Raw genomic sequence first — 17,905 nt, 5'->3', positions numbered from 1 at the left:
AAGCAAGGAAGGGGCATGGTCAGCTTCTGGAAGCCACTCTAGCTCCCCACAGGGGTGGGTTGGAGGGCCAGTCTGGAGATGGGGGTCCTTCCTTTGGAAGGTGCCTCTCCTGAGGAAGAAGCATCAGAGGAGGAGGGAAGTAGATGGATTTGGGACATGTTTGGCATCCACCGAGTGAACTTGTGGGGAGACTGCAGGTGGGAAAGATGGGAGTGGAGCCAGGAGGACCCTTAGGTTTCTAGCTGAGTTGGAGGCATGGCACCCAAGGTGAGAGAGGAACACAGTGCTCAAATACTGAGAAGAAATCACAAGTCACCACCCAAGGTGCTAAGACCAGAGTTATTTGGGAAATAAAATATTGAAAATGAGTTAGATGTCCAACAGAGGACTGATTAAACAAGTTTGGCACACCCATAATTTGGAATGGTATACCATATAGTCAAAGCCATGGCTTTCCCAGTAGCCACGTATGGATGTGACAGTTAGAGCATGAAGAAGGCTGAGTGCCAAAGAATTGATGCCTTTGAACTATGGTGCCAGAGAAGACTCTTGAGAGTCCCTCAGACAGCAAGGAGATCAAGCCTGAATATTCTTGGAAGGACTGATGCTGAAGCTCCAATACTTTGGCCACCTGATGCGAAGAGCCGACTCATTGAAAAAGATTCTGATGCTGGGAAAGATTGAGGGCAAGATGAGAAAGATGCGACAGAGGAAGAGATGGTTGGATGGCATCCCTGTCTCAGTGGACATGAGTTTGAGCAAACTCCAAGAGACAGTGGAGGACGGGGAAGCCTGGTGTGCTGTAGTCCCTGGGGGTCACAAAGAGTCAAACAGGACTTAGCAACTGAACAACTAAAGTGAAATAATGGGAAGTCTAGTGGTGGCGGAACGGTTAAGGAGAAAAGGGCTGGCGGGGGTGGGGGCCCTCGTTTTCTCAGCAGCGAGGCTGAGCCAAAGGCTGTCGGCTGGTAAGGGGAGGCCTCTCAGCAGCCCAGCCCCATGCCCCATCGCTGTGCCGCAGATAGGTTCTTACTACGGGAGCGAGATCACCTCGGTGGACGTGGACGAAGACGGCGTGACTGACGTCCTGCTGGTGGGCGCGCCCATGTACTTCAGCGAGGGCGGAGAGCGGGGCAGGGTGTACGTCTATAACCTGAGACAGGTACGGAGCGCGGACGCTGGCCAGCTTTCCAGGGGCACCTGATGCGTGCCTTGATCGGGTGTCCATGAGGGAAGCTGGGAGGCGGAGGCCAGCGCATACCTGCAGACTGGAGAGGGGAGGAACCTCCTCTGTTCTTGGGTGTATGTAGCGGGAAAGAAACCGGGAAACAGAGGGGATGGTGCAGGCCAGAGGGGGTCATGACCCTGAGAGCCCCTGCCGAGCCCCGCTGAGCCTTTTCCTGCCCCTGATTTTGCAGGACCTGTTTGTTTACAATGGAACGTTGAAGGATTCCCACGGTTACCAGAACGCCCGGTTCGGCTCCTCCATCGCCTCCGTTCGGGACCTCAATCAAGATTCCTACAACGATGTGGTGGTGGGGGCCCCTCTGGAAGACAACCACGGGGGCGTCATCTACATCTACCATGGCCTCCAAGGCAGCATCCTGAAGACGCCGAAGCAGGTTCCGCCCCCCACGCTAACCCCCAGAAAGAATGGAGCTAGAACTTGAGTCCTAGTGCCTCATTCCCTGTCCTCACCCAGGAAAGGACTGCTGTCTGTCCTAGCTCTACTTGCCTCAAGTTGAAATTAGTCTTAAGACCTTCCCGTCACCCCTGTGGATACCCTTTCCCTGCTTAACTTCATCTCCCCAACAACAGCAATAGCGAAACCCCCCAAGGACCTGAATCGCGCTGGCCCTCACATGCTTTCATGCAGCTGACTACACACATAGAGAAGACCCGGGGCTTCCCTAGTGGCTCAGTGGTAGAGAATCTGCCTCCCAACACAGGAGACGCTGGTTCGTTCCCTGGTCCAGGAAGATCCCCTGGAGAAGGAAATGGCAACCCACTCCAGTATTCTTGCCTGAGAAGTCCCATGGACAGAGAAGCCTAGAGGGCTACAGTCCGTGGGGTTGCAAAGAGTCAGACACAGCTGAGCAAATGAATGGAGAAGGCCTGTTTGGATTCCTCTTCTCTGGAAATGCCCCAGGCTAGAAACAGTGCTGTACCCAAAAGTGAGCCATCCCAAGCGCCTTCCCCTCAGGGTCATCACTTTTGCCTATTTTATTAGTAAGATAGCCTACTATATCACACTTAGAGATAGTGATGCCATGTAATGTGTATTTACATCCCATGGGAAATTCTTTTCTTAAATAGTTGATATACAATATTATATGTTACAGATGTACGTCAGAGTGGCTCACAATTTTTAAAGGTTATATTCCATGTATAGTTATTATAAAATATTGGCTATATCCCCTGTGTTGTATAATATATCTTCATAGTTTATTTACTTTATACATAGTAGTTTGTATCTCTTATCTCCTACCCCATCTTTCCCCCTTTGCCCTCTTCAGTGGAGAACCCTTTTATGACACATTATTTTCTTAACCCAAAAGAATGACTTAATGGTAGAAATTTCAGGTTCCAAAACAGACCAGGAGAGGAGGTAGCTTTGGGCTAAGGAAGTTTCCTGATAGTTTCAGACAGGCTGTCTCCAGGGCTCCCAGCTGTAGCTTCTCCTTAGGGTGCCCACACCAGCTCTTCCCTTCCGCTTCCTGCAGAGAATCCCCGCCTCAGAGCTGGCTCCTGGCCTCCAGTATTTTGGCTGCAGCATTCACGGGCAGCTGGACCTTGATGAAGACGGACTCGTGGACTTGGCAGTGGGTGCTCTTGGCAACGCCGTGATTTTGTGGTTGGTTCCCCCATTTTTCACCTCTCTTGGGCTCTCTTGAGGGTCCTGATGGATACAGGGTTTAAAAGACACGCTTTAGACTCTGTCTCTTGTCTTTAATCACTGTCGGCCAAATTCACCCTATTCTTATCCCCTTGTGACTAGGAATTTCCTTTTTATGGAATCACTGTAAGTTATTTTGAAGTCCAAATCCCTCTTCTCAGTGGGGTTCAGAGATTTTAGAGCTATTTAGTGGCTAAAAACCCTCTTTGACTTTTCCCTAAAAGTTCTGATTACTGGGGCATTTCTCCCACTTGGCTTCTCTTAAAGGGACAGGCTGAGGATATTCTCCTCAGCTGGGAGGATCTCCTAATCCCCTAGTGTAAAAGATTTCTTTCCTCCAAACCCCTTCTAAGCCCTGGTTTCCTTTCTCAGGACCTCATTTCTGTACCATTCCATCAGATATTTGCCATGCGTTTGTACTTGGGGTCTGTGTTAAGCAATGGTCTGCAACTTTTAAAAACAAGGTTTTCTAAAAGTCCATCTATTCTACCATATGATGTGTCAGCTACTTTTTGAGCAAAAAAAAACTTTAATTTGAGCTAATTTTTTTCATGTTGATACTTTTATTATAAATACAATAACTTAAAGAAAATGTGTGCAATAAATCACCCATAGTTTCATCACCTTAAGATTCCCACTATTAATATTTTGGCATTTCCCTACCAGTCTTTTACCGTCTGCATATAATTTTATATAAGTGCAATCACATTTTTCATACAACTTAAGAAAGATGTTAAACAGAGATAGCTGATGACTTCACAGGGAGAATTTTTACGTTCTTGGTCCTCAAGAATATGACCTTCCACTCAGGAAATGTCTTAGTCCAGGTTCCCTAGAAAACAGAGCCTGAGGCAAAAGCTTGTGCGTCTGCGCTGCTGTGGGAGGGGCTTCAGTCCCAGAAGCAGAAGTGAGGGTCCAGGGGAACTGAAGCAGGAGAGGAGGAGAGGGACTCGAGAGGAAACTACCTAATGAGCTGCAGATTCATGCTCTGGGCAGCTCCCTGCTCCAGCATCTCCAGAGAGGCAGAAAGAATACAGCCTCTGCTTTCTGCAACAGCCCCTGTGTCCCCCCAGTGGCAGGGCCCAAGCGTCAGCTGCCCCACGCCTCTGGGCAGCACCGAGGAAGCGAGGTCTCTGCAGGTCCAACCCGGAAGTTGCACTGGCGCCACAGCTTGTCAGGGAGTGCAGATCTAAGGTCTTTGGTAGCAACAGCAGCTTGGGCTAAATGTATTGACTGCTTTGGTTCTAGCCAGGAAGCAAGACAGGTGAACAAGGCCCAGGTTAGAGGGTAGACATTGTCTCCCAAGTCTGTGGGGCAACACATAAACTACCTCCTTTACAGGAAACGAGACACACATACCAGAAGAATCGGGCCCACAGAGTGGATTCAGTCAAGCCCTAGCTTGTGATGTCTAAACCTGCGTGGTGCTGAAACTGTGGGCTGGAGCCCTCTAGGGAAAATTTAGAGTCAGACTCCCTCGATCTCAAACATGCCTGCCATTAGCATCACCTGGGAGCTTTTAAACCTCTCATTACCCAGGCTTTACCCAGACCACTTAACATAGAATTTCTAGGTCAAGAACTCAGGCATTTAAAGACTCCAGGTGTTCGCTTCCAGTAGGCACCTAAGTCTGAGAACCACTGATAAAAGCCATTATATTTACACAGCATTTTGCATTGTCAAAGGGCATTCTCACTTACGTTGTTTGATTCTCACAATTCCCCATCAGAGAGATCACGTGGTCTGTCCAGTAGGAGCCAAGACTCAAACCTACCCTTCTCACTCCCCAGCACAGAGGAGGTGCCATGCCCCTTGCACTAAGAAGAGCAGGGTATTAGCACAGACAATCATGCTACAACTCTGAAGCGTGTAAAGCTCACTACACTTGTTTCTTTTGATATAAATGCATGGTTTGGAGAGGCAATAATTTCCTTCCCTAACTCTGTTTGACTTAGTCAATACAAGGGTAAATTCGTATTGCCTTGACCGCCTGGATGGGGCAGTGTTGGCATGGGTGGATGAGTGGGGAGTCTTAGAACTGTGAGTCATTTTCTCCTTTGGCTGCACATTGGAGTCACCCGGGGTGCTTTAACATGCATGTTCTCCAAAATATGGTCCAGGTACCAACGGCACTAACATCACCTGAGAGCTTGCTAGAAATACCAGGCCTGCTTTTTAACAAGATCCCCAGGAAATGTGCAAATATACTGAAGTCTGAGAAGCATTGCTTTAAGACATGTTGATGCTGATTCTGGTTTGATTTGACATGGAGAACAATTTGGGGATCAGGATTTTTTAATTTTTATTTTATAGTAGAATGTAGTTGATTTACAATGTTGTGTTTCAGGTGTACAGCAAAGTGATTCAGTTATACATATACATATGTCCATTTTTTTCAGAGATTTTTCGCATAGAGGTTTTTACAGAATATTGAGTAGAGTTTCCTGTGCTATACAGTAGGGCCTTGTTGATTATTTTATATATAGTACTATATATATGTTAATCCCAAATATTTCCAGTTTATCTCTCCCCTCCATCTTTACCGTTTGGTAACTGTAAGTTTGTTTTTAAAGTCTGTGAATCTGTTTCTGTTTTATAAATAAGTTCGTTCGTATCTCTTTTTAGATTCCACATATGAGTGATATCTTATGATATTTGTTTTTCTCTGACTTCCCTTAATATGGTAATCTCTGGGTATATCCATATTGCTGTAAATATCATTATTTAATTATTTTTTATGGGTGAGTAATATTCCATTTTATATTCCATATGTTCAGTTCAGTTGGTCAGTCGTGTCCGACTCTTTGCGACCCCATGAATCGCAGCACGCCAGGCCTCCCTGTCCATCACCAACTCCCAGAGTGCACTCAGACTCACGTCCATCGAGTCCATGATGCCATCCAGCCATCGCATCCTCTGTTGTCCCCTTCTTCTCCTGCCCTTAATCCCTCCCAGCATCAGAGTCTTTTCCAATGAGTCAACTCTTCGCATGAGGTGGCCAAAGTACTGGAGTTTCAGCCTCAGCATCATTCCTTCCAAAGAAATCCCAGGGTTGATCTCCTTCAAAATGGACTGGTTGGATCTCCTTGCAGTCCAAGGGACTCTCAAGAGTCTTCTCCAACACCACACTTCAAAAGCATCAATTCTTCGGCGCTCAGCCTTCTTCACAGTCCAACTCTCACATCCATACATGACCACAGGAAAAACCATAGCCTTGACTAGACGGACCTTTGTAGGCAATGTAATGTCTCTGCTTTTGAATATGCTATCTAGGTTGGTCATAACTTTTCTTCCAAGGAGTAAGCGTCTTTTAATTTCATGGCTGCAGTCACCATCTGCAGTGATTTTGGAGCCCCAAAAAATAAAGTCTGACACTGTTTCCACGGTTTCCCTATCTATTTCCCATGAAGTGATGGGACTGGATGCCATGATCTTCGTTTTCTGAATGTTGAGCTTTAAGCCAACTTTTTCACTCTCCTCTTTCACTTTCATCAAGAGGCTTTTTAGTTCTTCTTCACTTTCTGCCATAAGGGTGGTGTCATCTACATATCTGAGGTTATTGATATTTCTCCCGGCAATCTTGATTCCAGCTTGTGTTTCTTCCAGTTCAGCGTTTCTCATGATGTACTCTGCATATAAGTTAAATAAGCAGGGTGACAATATACAGCCTTGACGTACTCCTTTCCCTATTTGGAACCAGTCTGTTGTTCCATGTCCAGGTCTAACTGTTGCTTCCTGATATGTATGTATATACACCACATATTCCTTATCCATTCCTCTGTGGATGGACATTTAGGTTACTTCCTTGTCTTGGCTGTTGTAAACAGTGCTGCAGTGAACACTGGGGTGCATGGATCTTTTTGAACTGTGGTTTTCTTTGGATATATGCCCAGGAGTGGGACTGCTGGATCATGTAGTAGTTCTATCTTAGTTTTTTAAGGAATCTTCATACTGGTATACCAATTTATATTACCACCAACAGTGAAGGAGGGTTCTATTTCTCCCCACCCTCTCTGGCATTTACTGTCTGCAGATTTTTTTGATGATGCCATCCTGACTAGTGTGAGGTGATCCCTCATTACAGTTTCGGTTTGCATTTCTCTAGTAATTAGGAAGGCAATGGCACCCCACTCCAGTACTCTTGCCTGGAAAATCCCATGGACAGAGAAGCCTGGTAGGCTGCAGTCCATGAGGTCACGAAGAGTTGGACATGACTGAGCGACTTTCCTTTCACTTTTCACTTTCACACATTGGAGAAGGAAATGGCAACCCACTCCAGTGTTTTTGCCTGGAGAATCCCAGGGACAGGGGAGCCTGGTGGGCTTCTGTCTATGGGGTCGCACAGAGTTGGACATGACTGAAGCGGCTTAGCAGCAGTAATTAGGAATGTTAAATATCTCTTATTGTGCTTTTTGGCCATCTGTATGTCTTCTTTGAAGAAATGTCTATTTAGACCTTCTGCTCATTCTTGATTGTGTTGTCTTCTTTTTTGATATTGAGCTGCATGAGCTATTTGTATATTTTGGAGATTAATCCCTTGTCAATCACTTCATTTGCAAATATTTTCTCCCGTTCTGTGGTTGTCTTTTTGTTTTGTTTATGATTTCCTTTGCTAGGCAAAAGCTTTTAAGTTTAATTAGTCTCATTTGTTTATTTTTGTTTTTATTTTCATGACTCTAGGAAGTGGATCCAAAAAGATATTACTGTAATTCATGACAAAGAGTGTCCTGGCTATGTTGTCCTCTAACACAGAAAAACATCTTGAAATGTTTTCACAGGAAAACACAAATCTTAAATTTGGGTCTTTAATCCATTTTGAGTTTATTTTCTATATGGTGTTAGAAAATATTCTAGTTTCATTTTGTTTGCATGTAGCTGTCCAGTTTTCCTGGCACCATTTATTGAAGAGACTGTCTTTTCTCCACTGTATATTCTTGCCTCTTTTGTCATAGATTAATTGACCATAGGGATTCCCTGGTAGCTCTGCTGGTAAAGAATCCACCTGCAATGGAGGAGATCCCAGTTCAATTCCTGGGTTGGGAAGATCTGCTGATGAAGGGATAGGCTACCCATTCCAGTATTGGGGGGCTTCCCTGGTGGCTCAGATGGTAAAGAATTGACCATAGATGTGTGGATTTATTTCTGAGCTTTGTTTCATGTTCCATTGATCTATATTTCTGTTTTTGTGTTAGTACCATGCTGTTTTGATTACTGTAGCTTTGTATTGTAGTCTGAAGTCAAGGCGCCTGATTCCTCCAGCTGTTTTCCTTTCTCAGAATTGCTTTGGCTGTTTGGAGTCTTTTGTATTTCCATACAGATTTTAAAATGTTTTGTTCTAATTCAGGCATCAGGAGTTTTTAAAGCTCTCCAGGTTGCTGTAATGGACATGCAGGGTTGATGTGATGAGGAGGCAAAAGGATGTCAGTATGGTCTGTAGCGAGCACAGCCCCTAGGAAAATGACAAAAGGTTGCCTTGAGGGGCTATGAGATTACTTAGCCTGCCCTTCATCTACTTGTGCACATTTTTGCCCAATCTGGTGACACCAGAGCCCCTCTCTGCAGGCCCCACCACCTCCTCACCCACCAGTGGTGAGGAGATCCCATTCCATCTGGCTCTCCACCTTCCCCCAGGTCCCAGCAGGGCAACCTTGCACCCTGCCCACCCCTGCTTCTCTCCCTCCTCCTGCAGGTCCCGCCCTGTGGTTCAGATCAATGCCAGCCTGCACTTTGAGCCATCCAAGATCAACATCTTTCACAGGGATTGCAAACGCAGTGGCAGAGATGCCACCTGCCTGGCTGCCTTCCTCTGCTTCACGCCCGTCTTCCTGGCATCCCATTACCAAACGGCAACAGTCGGTAAATCCAGCCCCTCCCCACTCCCCCAGCTCCAGTCTCTCCCCTGAGGACATTGTGTCTCCTCTGTTTCTAAGTCTGGGCTTTTGCTGAAATGGGTTTTGAGTGCCAGGGTCACACCTAGAGCCGCATTTGATGACTGCTGGATGCCCATTCAGTGCTCTCATTCCAAAGGGCAGAGAGGGAGCCTTGTGCCAGGAGGAGGATGGCAGTGAGCAGGGGTGACTAATGTGGGAGAGGCTGGGGAAGGTGGAAACAGTCAGAGATAGTGTTTGAATCAGAACAGGGGACCAGAAGCAGTCCAAAAGCTTAGGCTGTAGAAGCTGTGAAGTCAGATTCAGAGAAAGAGTCAGACCCATGAGGGATCTGAAACAGGGGATCAGGTGGATAAAGACCCAAGTAGCAGTGGTTTCTGCTCAAAGTGAGCTTGAGTCCACAGCAGGACAGTTTCCTTCTGAGGGTCCTTCACTCTCAGCCAAGGCTGGGATCAGAAACTGGCTTGTGACAGCCCTGGGCCCAGTCATCCCCAGCAAGTGGCAGCTGCAGGTTCCAGGACCAGACTAGGCCAGTGCAAGAAACTGGGACCGCAGAGAGCTTCTCAGCCAAGGAGCAGGACCAATCAGATGACTTAAAAATGAGTGTTCCAGAAGGAAGACGAGAACAAAGGCAAACCTGGGTGGTGGTGTCATTCTTTCAGCTTCTTTGAAAGCAGAATAATACCAAGGACCTGGCACACAGAGTGCTGCTGGGGTACCAGAGAAGGGGCTGGGCTTTTCTTACATTTAGCAAAAGATCAACCCAGTTGAAAGGGAGGGGCATGCGGTCTTTAACCTCAGAACTGTCTTAGGTTTGAGGAGCTGGTGGGCAGGGCCTGGCCAGTCCTCCCTAGTGTGATGGGAACTGCCACCTGCAGACACTCAGATCCAGGCCCGATAGGATCCCAGAGCTGAGGGCGAGACCTGGGAACGTGACAGGAGAGGGGCAGAGCTGTGTTGACTCCAGAAGGGGCTCAAATATCATGACGCACGTATTGTCTCCTCACCTCTTCCACTGTGTTCACTCTCCCCTCCGTCTCTTCCTCTTTCTTTATCCCTTTGCTGCCAACTCCATCTCCCTTTCTCCTCCTTCCTTCTCCCTCTTCTCTTTACTTCCTTCGTTGCTTTTCTCACTGTACTGCTTGCTCTCCATGTGGGAGTTTCCTGCCTACATTGAGCCTTATGAGGGGAGAGGCGTAGCTCTTCCTTGGCCAGCCTGGAGGGCTTCCTGGAGGAGGCTGACTTTCCAAAGGCTATTTGTAAAGGGAAGTAAACAGTCTTTGGTGGAAATGTGGCTCCACCTCCATGGTCTTACCCTCTCCTTCCAGGCATCAGGTATAATGCCACCATGGATGAGAGGCGGTACACACCGCGGGCCCACCTGGATGAGGGCGGCGACCGGTACACCAACAGGGCCGCCCTGCTCTCCTCCGGCCAGGAGCACTGTGAGCGGATCAACTTCCACGTGCTGGTGAGCCAGATGCCCTGCAGCCCCAGAAGCAGAGCCCAGGCTCCTCCAGGAAGAGAACAGAGCTGAAGGAGGTGCTGCCATGGAGAGGCAGAGAGCTCAGCTGGTGCCAGGCTGGTGCTGAGCCCCCAGCAGACCTCAGGAGGCCAGCAGGGAGCAGTGTCCTGGACCTTGGCCACCCACACTCATACCCCAGAGCAGAGGCCACTGGGTCACACTGCTTCCCCACCTCACTGGACCCTCCTCTGATATCCCCTTTGCCATCTCCCAGATGCCCACCATTGCTTAAGCAGGGGGTGAAATCCTCTGTGATGTCTTGCAGAGAGGATGGGGATCAGGGGCCATGGCTCAGAAGGAAGGGATAAGCAGGCATCAGCTAAAAAGGAAGACCAAGGAAGGTGGTAGACCAATGAATAGGCTGGGGGGAGGAACAGAGGCCAGCCTGGCAGAGAGGGGAACCAGTGGGGCCAATTCCTCCACCCAGAAACTCCAGACACCCAGGCACAGCTCCAGCCTTGGAGACACAGACAGGGAACCCGCCTGGCTTCAGTGTCCAACGGGCAAAGATCAGGAAAATAAGGAATCCTAGTGTCTGTTAATGTGTCGCCCCTATGATGTGTCTGTGCTCTCAAAGGGGGCCCCCAGACCAGCAGCATCGTCATCTGGGAACTTATTAGATATGCCTTAACACAAGGAAGCCACTCGTGTCAAGATTTGCGCTCCATGAGAGAGATTCGGGGATTTTTCATTCAGCTCTAAGCATCTCCTGAATGCCCCTACTCATGTGTCTTCTTTCATTGATTTGACACATTTGTTAAGCCTTGTCACAGTGCTAGGACAGTGCTAAGAGGCTGCTGAGGGGCTAGGACTAACACAGAATCACATAGTTAGGACGCAGTGCAAGAGTGTCAGTAACAGTCTGAACAGAGTGTGGCCACGTGTTGCTGGCTGGCTTCCTAGAGGCTGGGGGGTTGAAGATACAGGTTCCCAGCCTTGAAGGATGAGCCGGAGTTGGTGGAACATGCAGGCAGTGGGGCTGGCATACACGGACCCAAGGGCCCTTTCTAGGAGGCACACACACTAGCTACAGACCCATCCGGGAACCTCTGTCCACCCACAGGTGCTAAGGCTCCATGGACTCATGCTCAGAGCTGACAAGTTGCTGCCCTCCCAGCTTAGGGAGATGACAGTTCTCTCTCAGCGGCCCTGGCCCAGACAGGAATGTTCCTTCTGCCTTCACCCCCTCCTCATCTCCTCCCACACAGGATACCGCTGACTATGTGAAGCCAGTGACCTTCTCAATCGAGTATTCCCTGGAGGACCCTGACTATGGCCCCATGCTGGATGACGGCTGGCCCACGACCCTCAGGGTCTCGGTATGTCCTGGCACCCGGGGAACAGCTCTGGCACATACCCCACCCCAGCCCTCACCTCCTCCCAGAAGCCCAGGCTTTGTGAGGGCAAATGAATTCTTCCCCTACTGCACCTTCCCATCTCCTGCCCCACAGACCCCCAGCATGTCCTTCCCTCCTCCCTCATGACCTGTGCTGAGCAGTTTCTTAAGGGCAAGGACCCAGTCTTCGAGGTTTCCTGTATCCCCAGCAAAGAGTGAGCCTGGCATGGATCCTGAGAGTCACAGGACCAGAGGGACTTTAGTTCTCAATCACCACCTCCCTCATTTACAGATAAGGACACTGGAGGCCAGAGAGTGTTCAACCACAGAGCCTGGTCTGCACTGGTTGAATGATCGACTTATTGATAGTCCTCCCAGCTCAAAGTATTCCAAAAATAAGTCGTTTTAGCCTCATCAATGGCTCTGCACACCCCTCAATCCACATTTTTCAATCCCTGGCTCTAGGAGTATTGGAATTGTCTGGTATCTAATATTCAGATGCTACACCTGCATCTGCAACTCCGTATAAATCCCACACAAAGAAAATGTCAGACAATCAGTTCTATCTAATCTGTTCTAGGAGAGCAGGCAAAATAAACCCTGAGGATCTAGGAAACAACTTTCAAATATCCCACAGTGGTCTTAAGACCATGACCCTTGAGTTCCAGCCTCTACACAGTGTCTCTGAGAATTATATAGAACCCAGCCAGCAGACAACAGTCTCAGAATTACTCACGTGCTTGCTTGTGTTTCTCCGACATAAAAGCTCTGTGTAGTCAACAGCAAGGTTTCTGAAGATCTCTGTTCTTATTCTCCCCCATCAGCCTCCCCCAGCTCCTTCCTCTTCCCAGAGCTGCCACATCTCACCACCTACCACCCACCTTCACACCTTCCCTCTGCTCCTGATTCTGAGTCACAAATGTGTAAGTGAGAGTGTCTGAAAATGCAGTTCAGGAGAGGGGAGTGATGCTGGCCTGGCAAGGCTGGAATCCTCCTTAGTGAGCAGGGGAAAGCTGGATACACTGAATCTTAGTATTTTCCCCATCACAGTCATTACAAAGCCACTACAGCTCATGAGTGGATATGAGTCACTCATTCTATAAGCTTGTTGAAGCCCATGGCAGATGAATGGGCAAGGTATTCTCTGATGCTGATGATACAGATGCAAGGTGGTGATCAAGGTCATAGGCCAAGTCAGAATAGGAATAAGCTCAGAGGTAGTATCGTCATGCAATCAGATGATAGGGAGGGGGGATTCCTGGAGGAGGTGGCCTTCCCATGGTCCTTTAATAGACATGAGATGGGGACAACAGGCTTTTATTCCAGGAAAGCTGACAGCATAGCCAAGATGTGGATGTGGAAACAAGCAGGATCAAGGGATGTGTAAAGAAAAGATGAGAAATAGAGCTGAAATAGTCTGGGCGTATTACCAAGGGCTTTGGATAGCAGCTAGATGTTTCAAAATCTTGTTAATATAGATTTTTAGCCTCCAGCAAATTAGAAGCATTCTTCCCATCTCTCTGCTATAAGTTCTTATTTAGCTTCTCCTCAATGCCCAGCACTGTTCTAGTACCATAAAATCTTGCCTCTGGGGAGAATGAGCCATTCCATACAATTGAGTGTAACAGATGCTTATCGTGTTAAATTATCCCTTTTAATCAAGTGGATAGAAATTTTTCTGAGGGTTATTCTATAGTTTTCACACTTAAACAGTATGCTGGGCAGGGGTGGGGCGTATTTCATTGGAGACTTGAAATCACCAAGGTGAAGGCGGAAGCTAGAATACAGTGAAGCCCCTGAGGGCTTCCGAAGTGTCTGGGGTTATGTCCTGTCATTGAGAGCCTTGCTTTGCCCTCCTTTGTATAGCTCTGCTTTGTATTCCTTGCTGGCTTCTTCAAGCTACAAATCCACCACAGGATGGGGAAGCTAAGGAGCAGGCTTGATAGAAATGTGTCTAAAGCAAGAATATGTGGATCTGAGAAAGGGCTTCCCTGGTGGCTCAGACAGTAAAGAGTCTCCCTGCAATGCAGGAGACCTGGGTTCGATCCCTGGATGGGGAAGATCCCATGGAGAAGGGAATGGCAACTCACTCCATTATTCTTGCCTTGAAAATCCCATGGACAGAGGAGCCTGGTGGACTACAGTCCATGGGGTCACAAAGAGTCAGACATGACTGAGTGATGAACACTTTCAGGGAGCTCCCCTCTTCTCACAGAGAAGTCAGTGACTGTAAGATACACCTGGCCTCTGTGACACCAGCTTCCCCTCCCTTGATCTAGGCCGTGCTCCTGTTTTACCACTCAGCTCCAGACTTGAACACCCACCCACCCACTGAGCACTTCTCCCCAGATGGGTCACAGGCACTTGAAACTTAGTGTGCCCCAAACTGATCCCCTCCAGATAACCCCTCCATTTATAAATAAATGGTGTAGCCATCCTTTCAGACACTCGAAACTTGGCCAACATCCGGGACCCTTTTCTCCCTTAGTCCTGATGAACTCCAGGTCCTGCTGCTCTACCTCTGAGGTTCCTAACCTGTTTCCCACTCTGCACACCCACAACCACACCAACACCATCGTCATCCCTTATGTGAACACTGCAGCAGCAACCTCAGTAGGGTCTTCAACATGCATGTCTAGGAGGACAGTCCCAGCTGAAAGTGATCAGTGATTCCTATCAGTTGCAAGATACCACCTCCACGACACTGTAGAACATGACTCCAGCCATCTCTTCATCTCCTGCACCCCTTACTATAGCAACACTAAATTACCATTATTCCCCAAACTTACCATGCTGCCTCAGGCCTCGGGCCCTTTGCACAGACTCGTCCTTCTTCCCAGACTACCCTCTCCCTGGTCCATCCAGTTAACTCCGTCCTCCTTTGGAACTCTGACCTACTGTTACTTCTGTGAAGCCTTCTCAACCATCATGGGCCAAGATTACCGTTTCCTCCCTCTGCCTCTTCTATTTCTCATACAAATTTTGCATATTTCACACTGTAATTATTTGTTCACACACCCATCTTCCCCATGAGTTGAGAGCAGAGGCTGTATATTCCTCATCCTTTACCCCCAGTACCAGAGAGCTTCCTCCCCACAGTAAACACTCAATCAGTGTTGACTGGTGCCAGGTAAGTGGGTGTTCTGTGCTGGTACCTTGATGAGAGGATTGAAAGGGACCCAGGATGAGTTGAGTTTCGAGCAATGTTCTAAAGAAAGGACTATCTATGCAAAGCCATGATCAAAAGCAGCATGGTATCTGTGAAAAGGACAGGAAAAAACAAAGCCCTCTCTGTAGTGCCTCAGAGAGAGGAGCTGGTGTGCTGTGAGGGTAAGGGATGAGCCACAGCAGAGACAGGGACTGGAGGCGGTGGGCGCCCTTTCCAGCCGCCATACCTGCCTCTCCCTGGCCCAGGTGCCCTTCTGGAACGGCTGCAATGAGGACGAGCACTGCGTCCCTGACCTCCTGCTAGACGCCCGCAGTGACCTGCCCACAGCCATGTGAGTTGGTCCCTCCCCTCTCCACCCTGACTCCTTTTGCTCCCCTGCCGGTGGATCTGGGCTTCCAGGGCCCTGGATGACAGTCTTACACGCACTTCTCATAGGCAGCAAGGACCACACGCTGAACTTGGAGCATGGGCCTAGCTGAGGCTCTGCCTCTAACTCCTGTGTGACTTCAGGGAAATGCCTAGCCCTCTCTGGGCCTAAGTGACTGCCTCTCTAAAATGGATAGTTAGTCTAATCCAACCTTCTCAAACTTTGTTTAGAAAAAGAGTCCTCTCTACGCTATAAACCCGAGAAAAGGTAGAGGCTGAGGACCCAGCGTTCTCAGTGTTCATTGTGCAAACCCCAGACTAGGTGACTTGTAAGGTCCTTGGACTGACCACTTGAGCTCAATGCTAAGAAGTTAGCAGGAGATGAGCAGGGTGATCACAATCCCCTGGAAGAAATAAACTAGCAGACAAGGAAAAATAATGATCCTATTTTAAATTTATGTAATGTGTTTTCAAAAAATTTATGCTTTTATTCAACTAGAGATGATTAGATAAGAAACATATACTATAAATGGAAATAGTATAACATGATTGCTGCTGCTGCTAAGTCGCTTCAGTCGTGTCCAACTCTATGCGACCCCATAGACAGCAGCCCACCAGGCTCCCCTGTCCCTGGGATTCTCCAGGCAAGAACACTGGAGTGGGATGCCATTTCCTTCTCCAATGCATGAAAGTGAAAAGTGAAAGTGAAGTCACTCAGTCGTGTCTGACTCTTAGCGACCCCATGGACTGCAGCCTATCAGGCTTCTCCGTCCATGGGATTTTCCAGGCAAGAGTACTGGAGTGGGGTGCCATTGCCTTCTCTGATAACATGATTATATATATATATATATATATATATATATATATATATATATATATAAACAATAAGTATCTACTGTAAACCACAGGAAACTGTATTCAGTATCTTGTAATAAGGACTTGCCTGGCAGTCCAGTGGTTAAGACTCTGAGCTCCCAATGCAGGGGGTACTGGTATGATCCCTGGTCAGGGAACTAACATCCCATATGCTGCTTGGCACAGCCAAAAAAAATAAAGTTTGTGTGTGTGTGTATAAAACTTATAAAGGAAAAGAATCTGAAAGAGAATAGCTATATAGATATATTAATATATATAACTGAATCATTTGACCATACACCTAAAACACACGACATTGTATATCAGCCATACTTGAATTAAAAATACAAATAATAAATAAATAATAGAAATAGTACAGCCAAACCTTGTAAAAAGGAGTAGAAGCAAAGATTGTAACCAGCTGGGCTAATAATCAGGATTGTATCTGTATTGAGCTCTGAGCTCCCTGGCAGCCAAGGCCAAAAGGGAAACGTGCTGATGGAGGGGCGATGCACGCACAGTGAGGTCTACCCGTGCCTTCCCCATGCCATGTGCCTGATCCCCGCCCATCCCTTTCCCTCAGGGAGTACTGCCAGAGGGTGCTGAGGAAGCCTGCCCAGGACTGCTCTGCCTACACGCTGTCCTTTGACGCCGCGGTTTTCATCATAGAGAGCATGCGGCGGCGGGTGGCAGTGGAGGCCCTGCTGGAGAACAAGGGTGAGAACGCCTACAGCACCGTCTTAAACATCTCCCAGTCAGCAAACCTGCAGTTTGCCAGCTTGATCCAGAAGGTAAGGTCTTGGAGGCCTGCCCGAGGGGAAGGGCAGAGGCAGGAGAGGAGGGCTCCAAGTAGGGGCCCTAACTGCCCTTCAGAATCACCTGGGAGCTTAGAGATCCCTGTGTCTGGACTTGTGCCGGACGTTCTCACTGATGTGGTCTGGGCGGGGCCCGGGTCAGTCTGCTATTGAAGCTTCCCAGTGATGTCAGCGTGTAGCCAGGGCTGAGAACCACGGGGTAGGGCAGTCTGAGCCTTTCAGAACCAAGGAGAGGAATACCCTTCAGCCTGCACCCTTGACACTTGTTAGGGACACACACACACACACACACATATGTGTGCACAGCAGCACGTACACACCCTCTGCCTACAGTTCCCCCTCCAGACTTTCTCAGAAAAGTCCTTCTAACAAGAATCAGAACTGACTTCTCCCCCACTTTAAAGCTTCCCATGGTTCCCAGCTGCTTTCACAACAAATCCCAAACTCCTGTTTTGGCATTCAAGCCCCTTCCTCCTTCCCCACCCACCCCTGCCACTTCTGCCCTCGCCTGTAGCCCCACTGGCCCCCACTGTTGCCCAGTACACCTGCCCTTTCACACCAAGGCCCCCCAACCATGGCCCCTGCCTGAGGCCCCCTCCCGCCTTTCCCGATAAGCTCCTGCTCCCTCTTGGTAACCCCTTACAACGCCTGCTTACATTTCACCCTCACAACAGCCCCAGGAGGTGATGGTGGTGGTCGTGTCCCCCTTTACGCAGGAGGAGACAGAGGCTCAGAGAGGGTTTAAGTGGACTGAACAGGGTCAGGCAGCCAGCAAGTGGAGGAGCAGGATTCCCACCCAGCAGCTGGCCCCTGCCCACAATTCATGAGAGAGCATGGTCCCTGTGCCTCACTCCCTGGGGTGGCTTCCTGAGGCCCCAGAAGGTCACACAGGGGCCCCCAGCTTGCGCAGCTCCCTGGCACAGCCTTGTGGATGCTCCACGGGCATCATCAGTGTCTGAACGCTGCCCTGCTATAACTCTGAACTCCCAGAGGGCGAGTGCCCTTTCTCAGTCATATCTGTCCCCAGGGCTGGGCATGGAGAAGGCCCTCAAGAC

At 48.6% G+C, this 17,905-nt stretch overlaps 1 protein-coding gene across 1 annotated transcript in view; it reads left to right on the top strand.

Moving 5' to 3' along the window:
* ITGA11 (integrin subunit alpha 11) overlaps nt 1-17,905 on the top strand; it is a 97,189-nt gene that overhangs the window by 63,042 nt on the left and 16,242 nt on the right. The window contains exons 13-20 of the mRNA XM_052646862.1: nt 1,022-1,162; nt 1,419-1,622; nt 2,724-2,854; nt 8,586-8,752; nt 10,113-10,255; nt 11,518-11,628; nt 15,060-15,145; nt 16,619-16,826. Of these exons, the coding sequence (XP_052502822.1) occupies nt 1,022-1,162; nt 1,419-1,622; nt 2,724-2,854; nt 8,586-8,752; nt 10,113-10,255; nt 11,518-11,628; nt 15,060-15,145; nt 16,619-16,826 (1,191 nt within the window). The remainder of the gene's footprint in view (nt 1-1,021; nt 1,163-1,418; nt 1,623-2,723; nt 2,855-8,585; nt 8,753-10,112; nt 10,256-11,517; nt 11,629-15,059; nt 15,146-16,618; nt 16,827-17,905) is intronic.

Source organism: Budorcas taxicolor, chromosome 10, assembly GCF_023091745.1.
Source record: "Budorcas taxicolor isolate Tak-1 chromosome 10, Takin1.1, whole genome shotgun sequence".
Taxonomy (NCBI): domain Eukaryota; kingdom Metazoa; phylum Chordata; class Mammalia; order Artiodactyla; family Bovidae; genus Budorcas; species Budorcas taxicolor.
The sequence above is the reverse complement of the archived record's forward strand: the minus strand, read 5'-3'. Positions and strand labels throughout refer to the sequence as shown.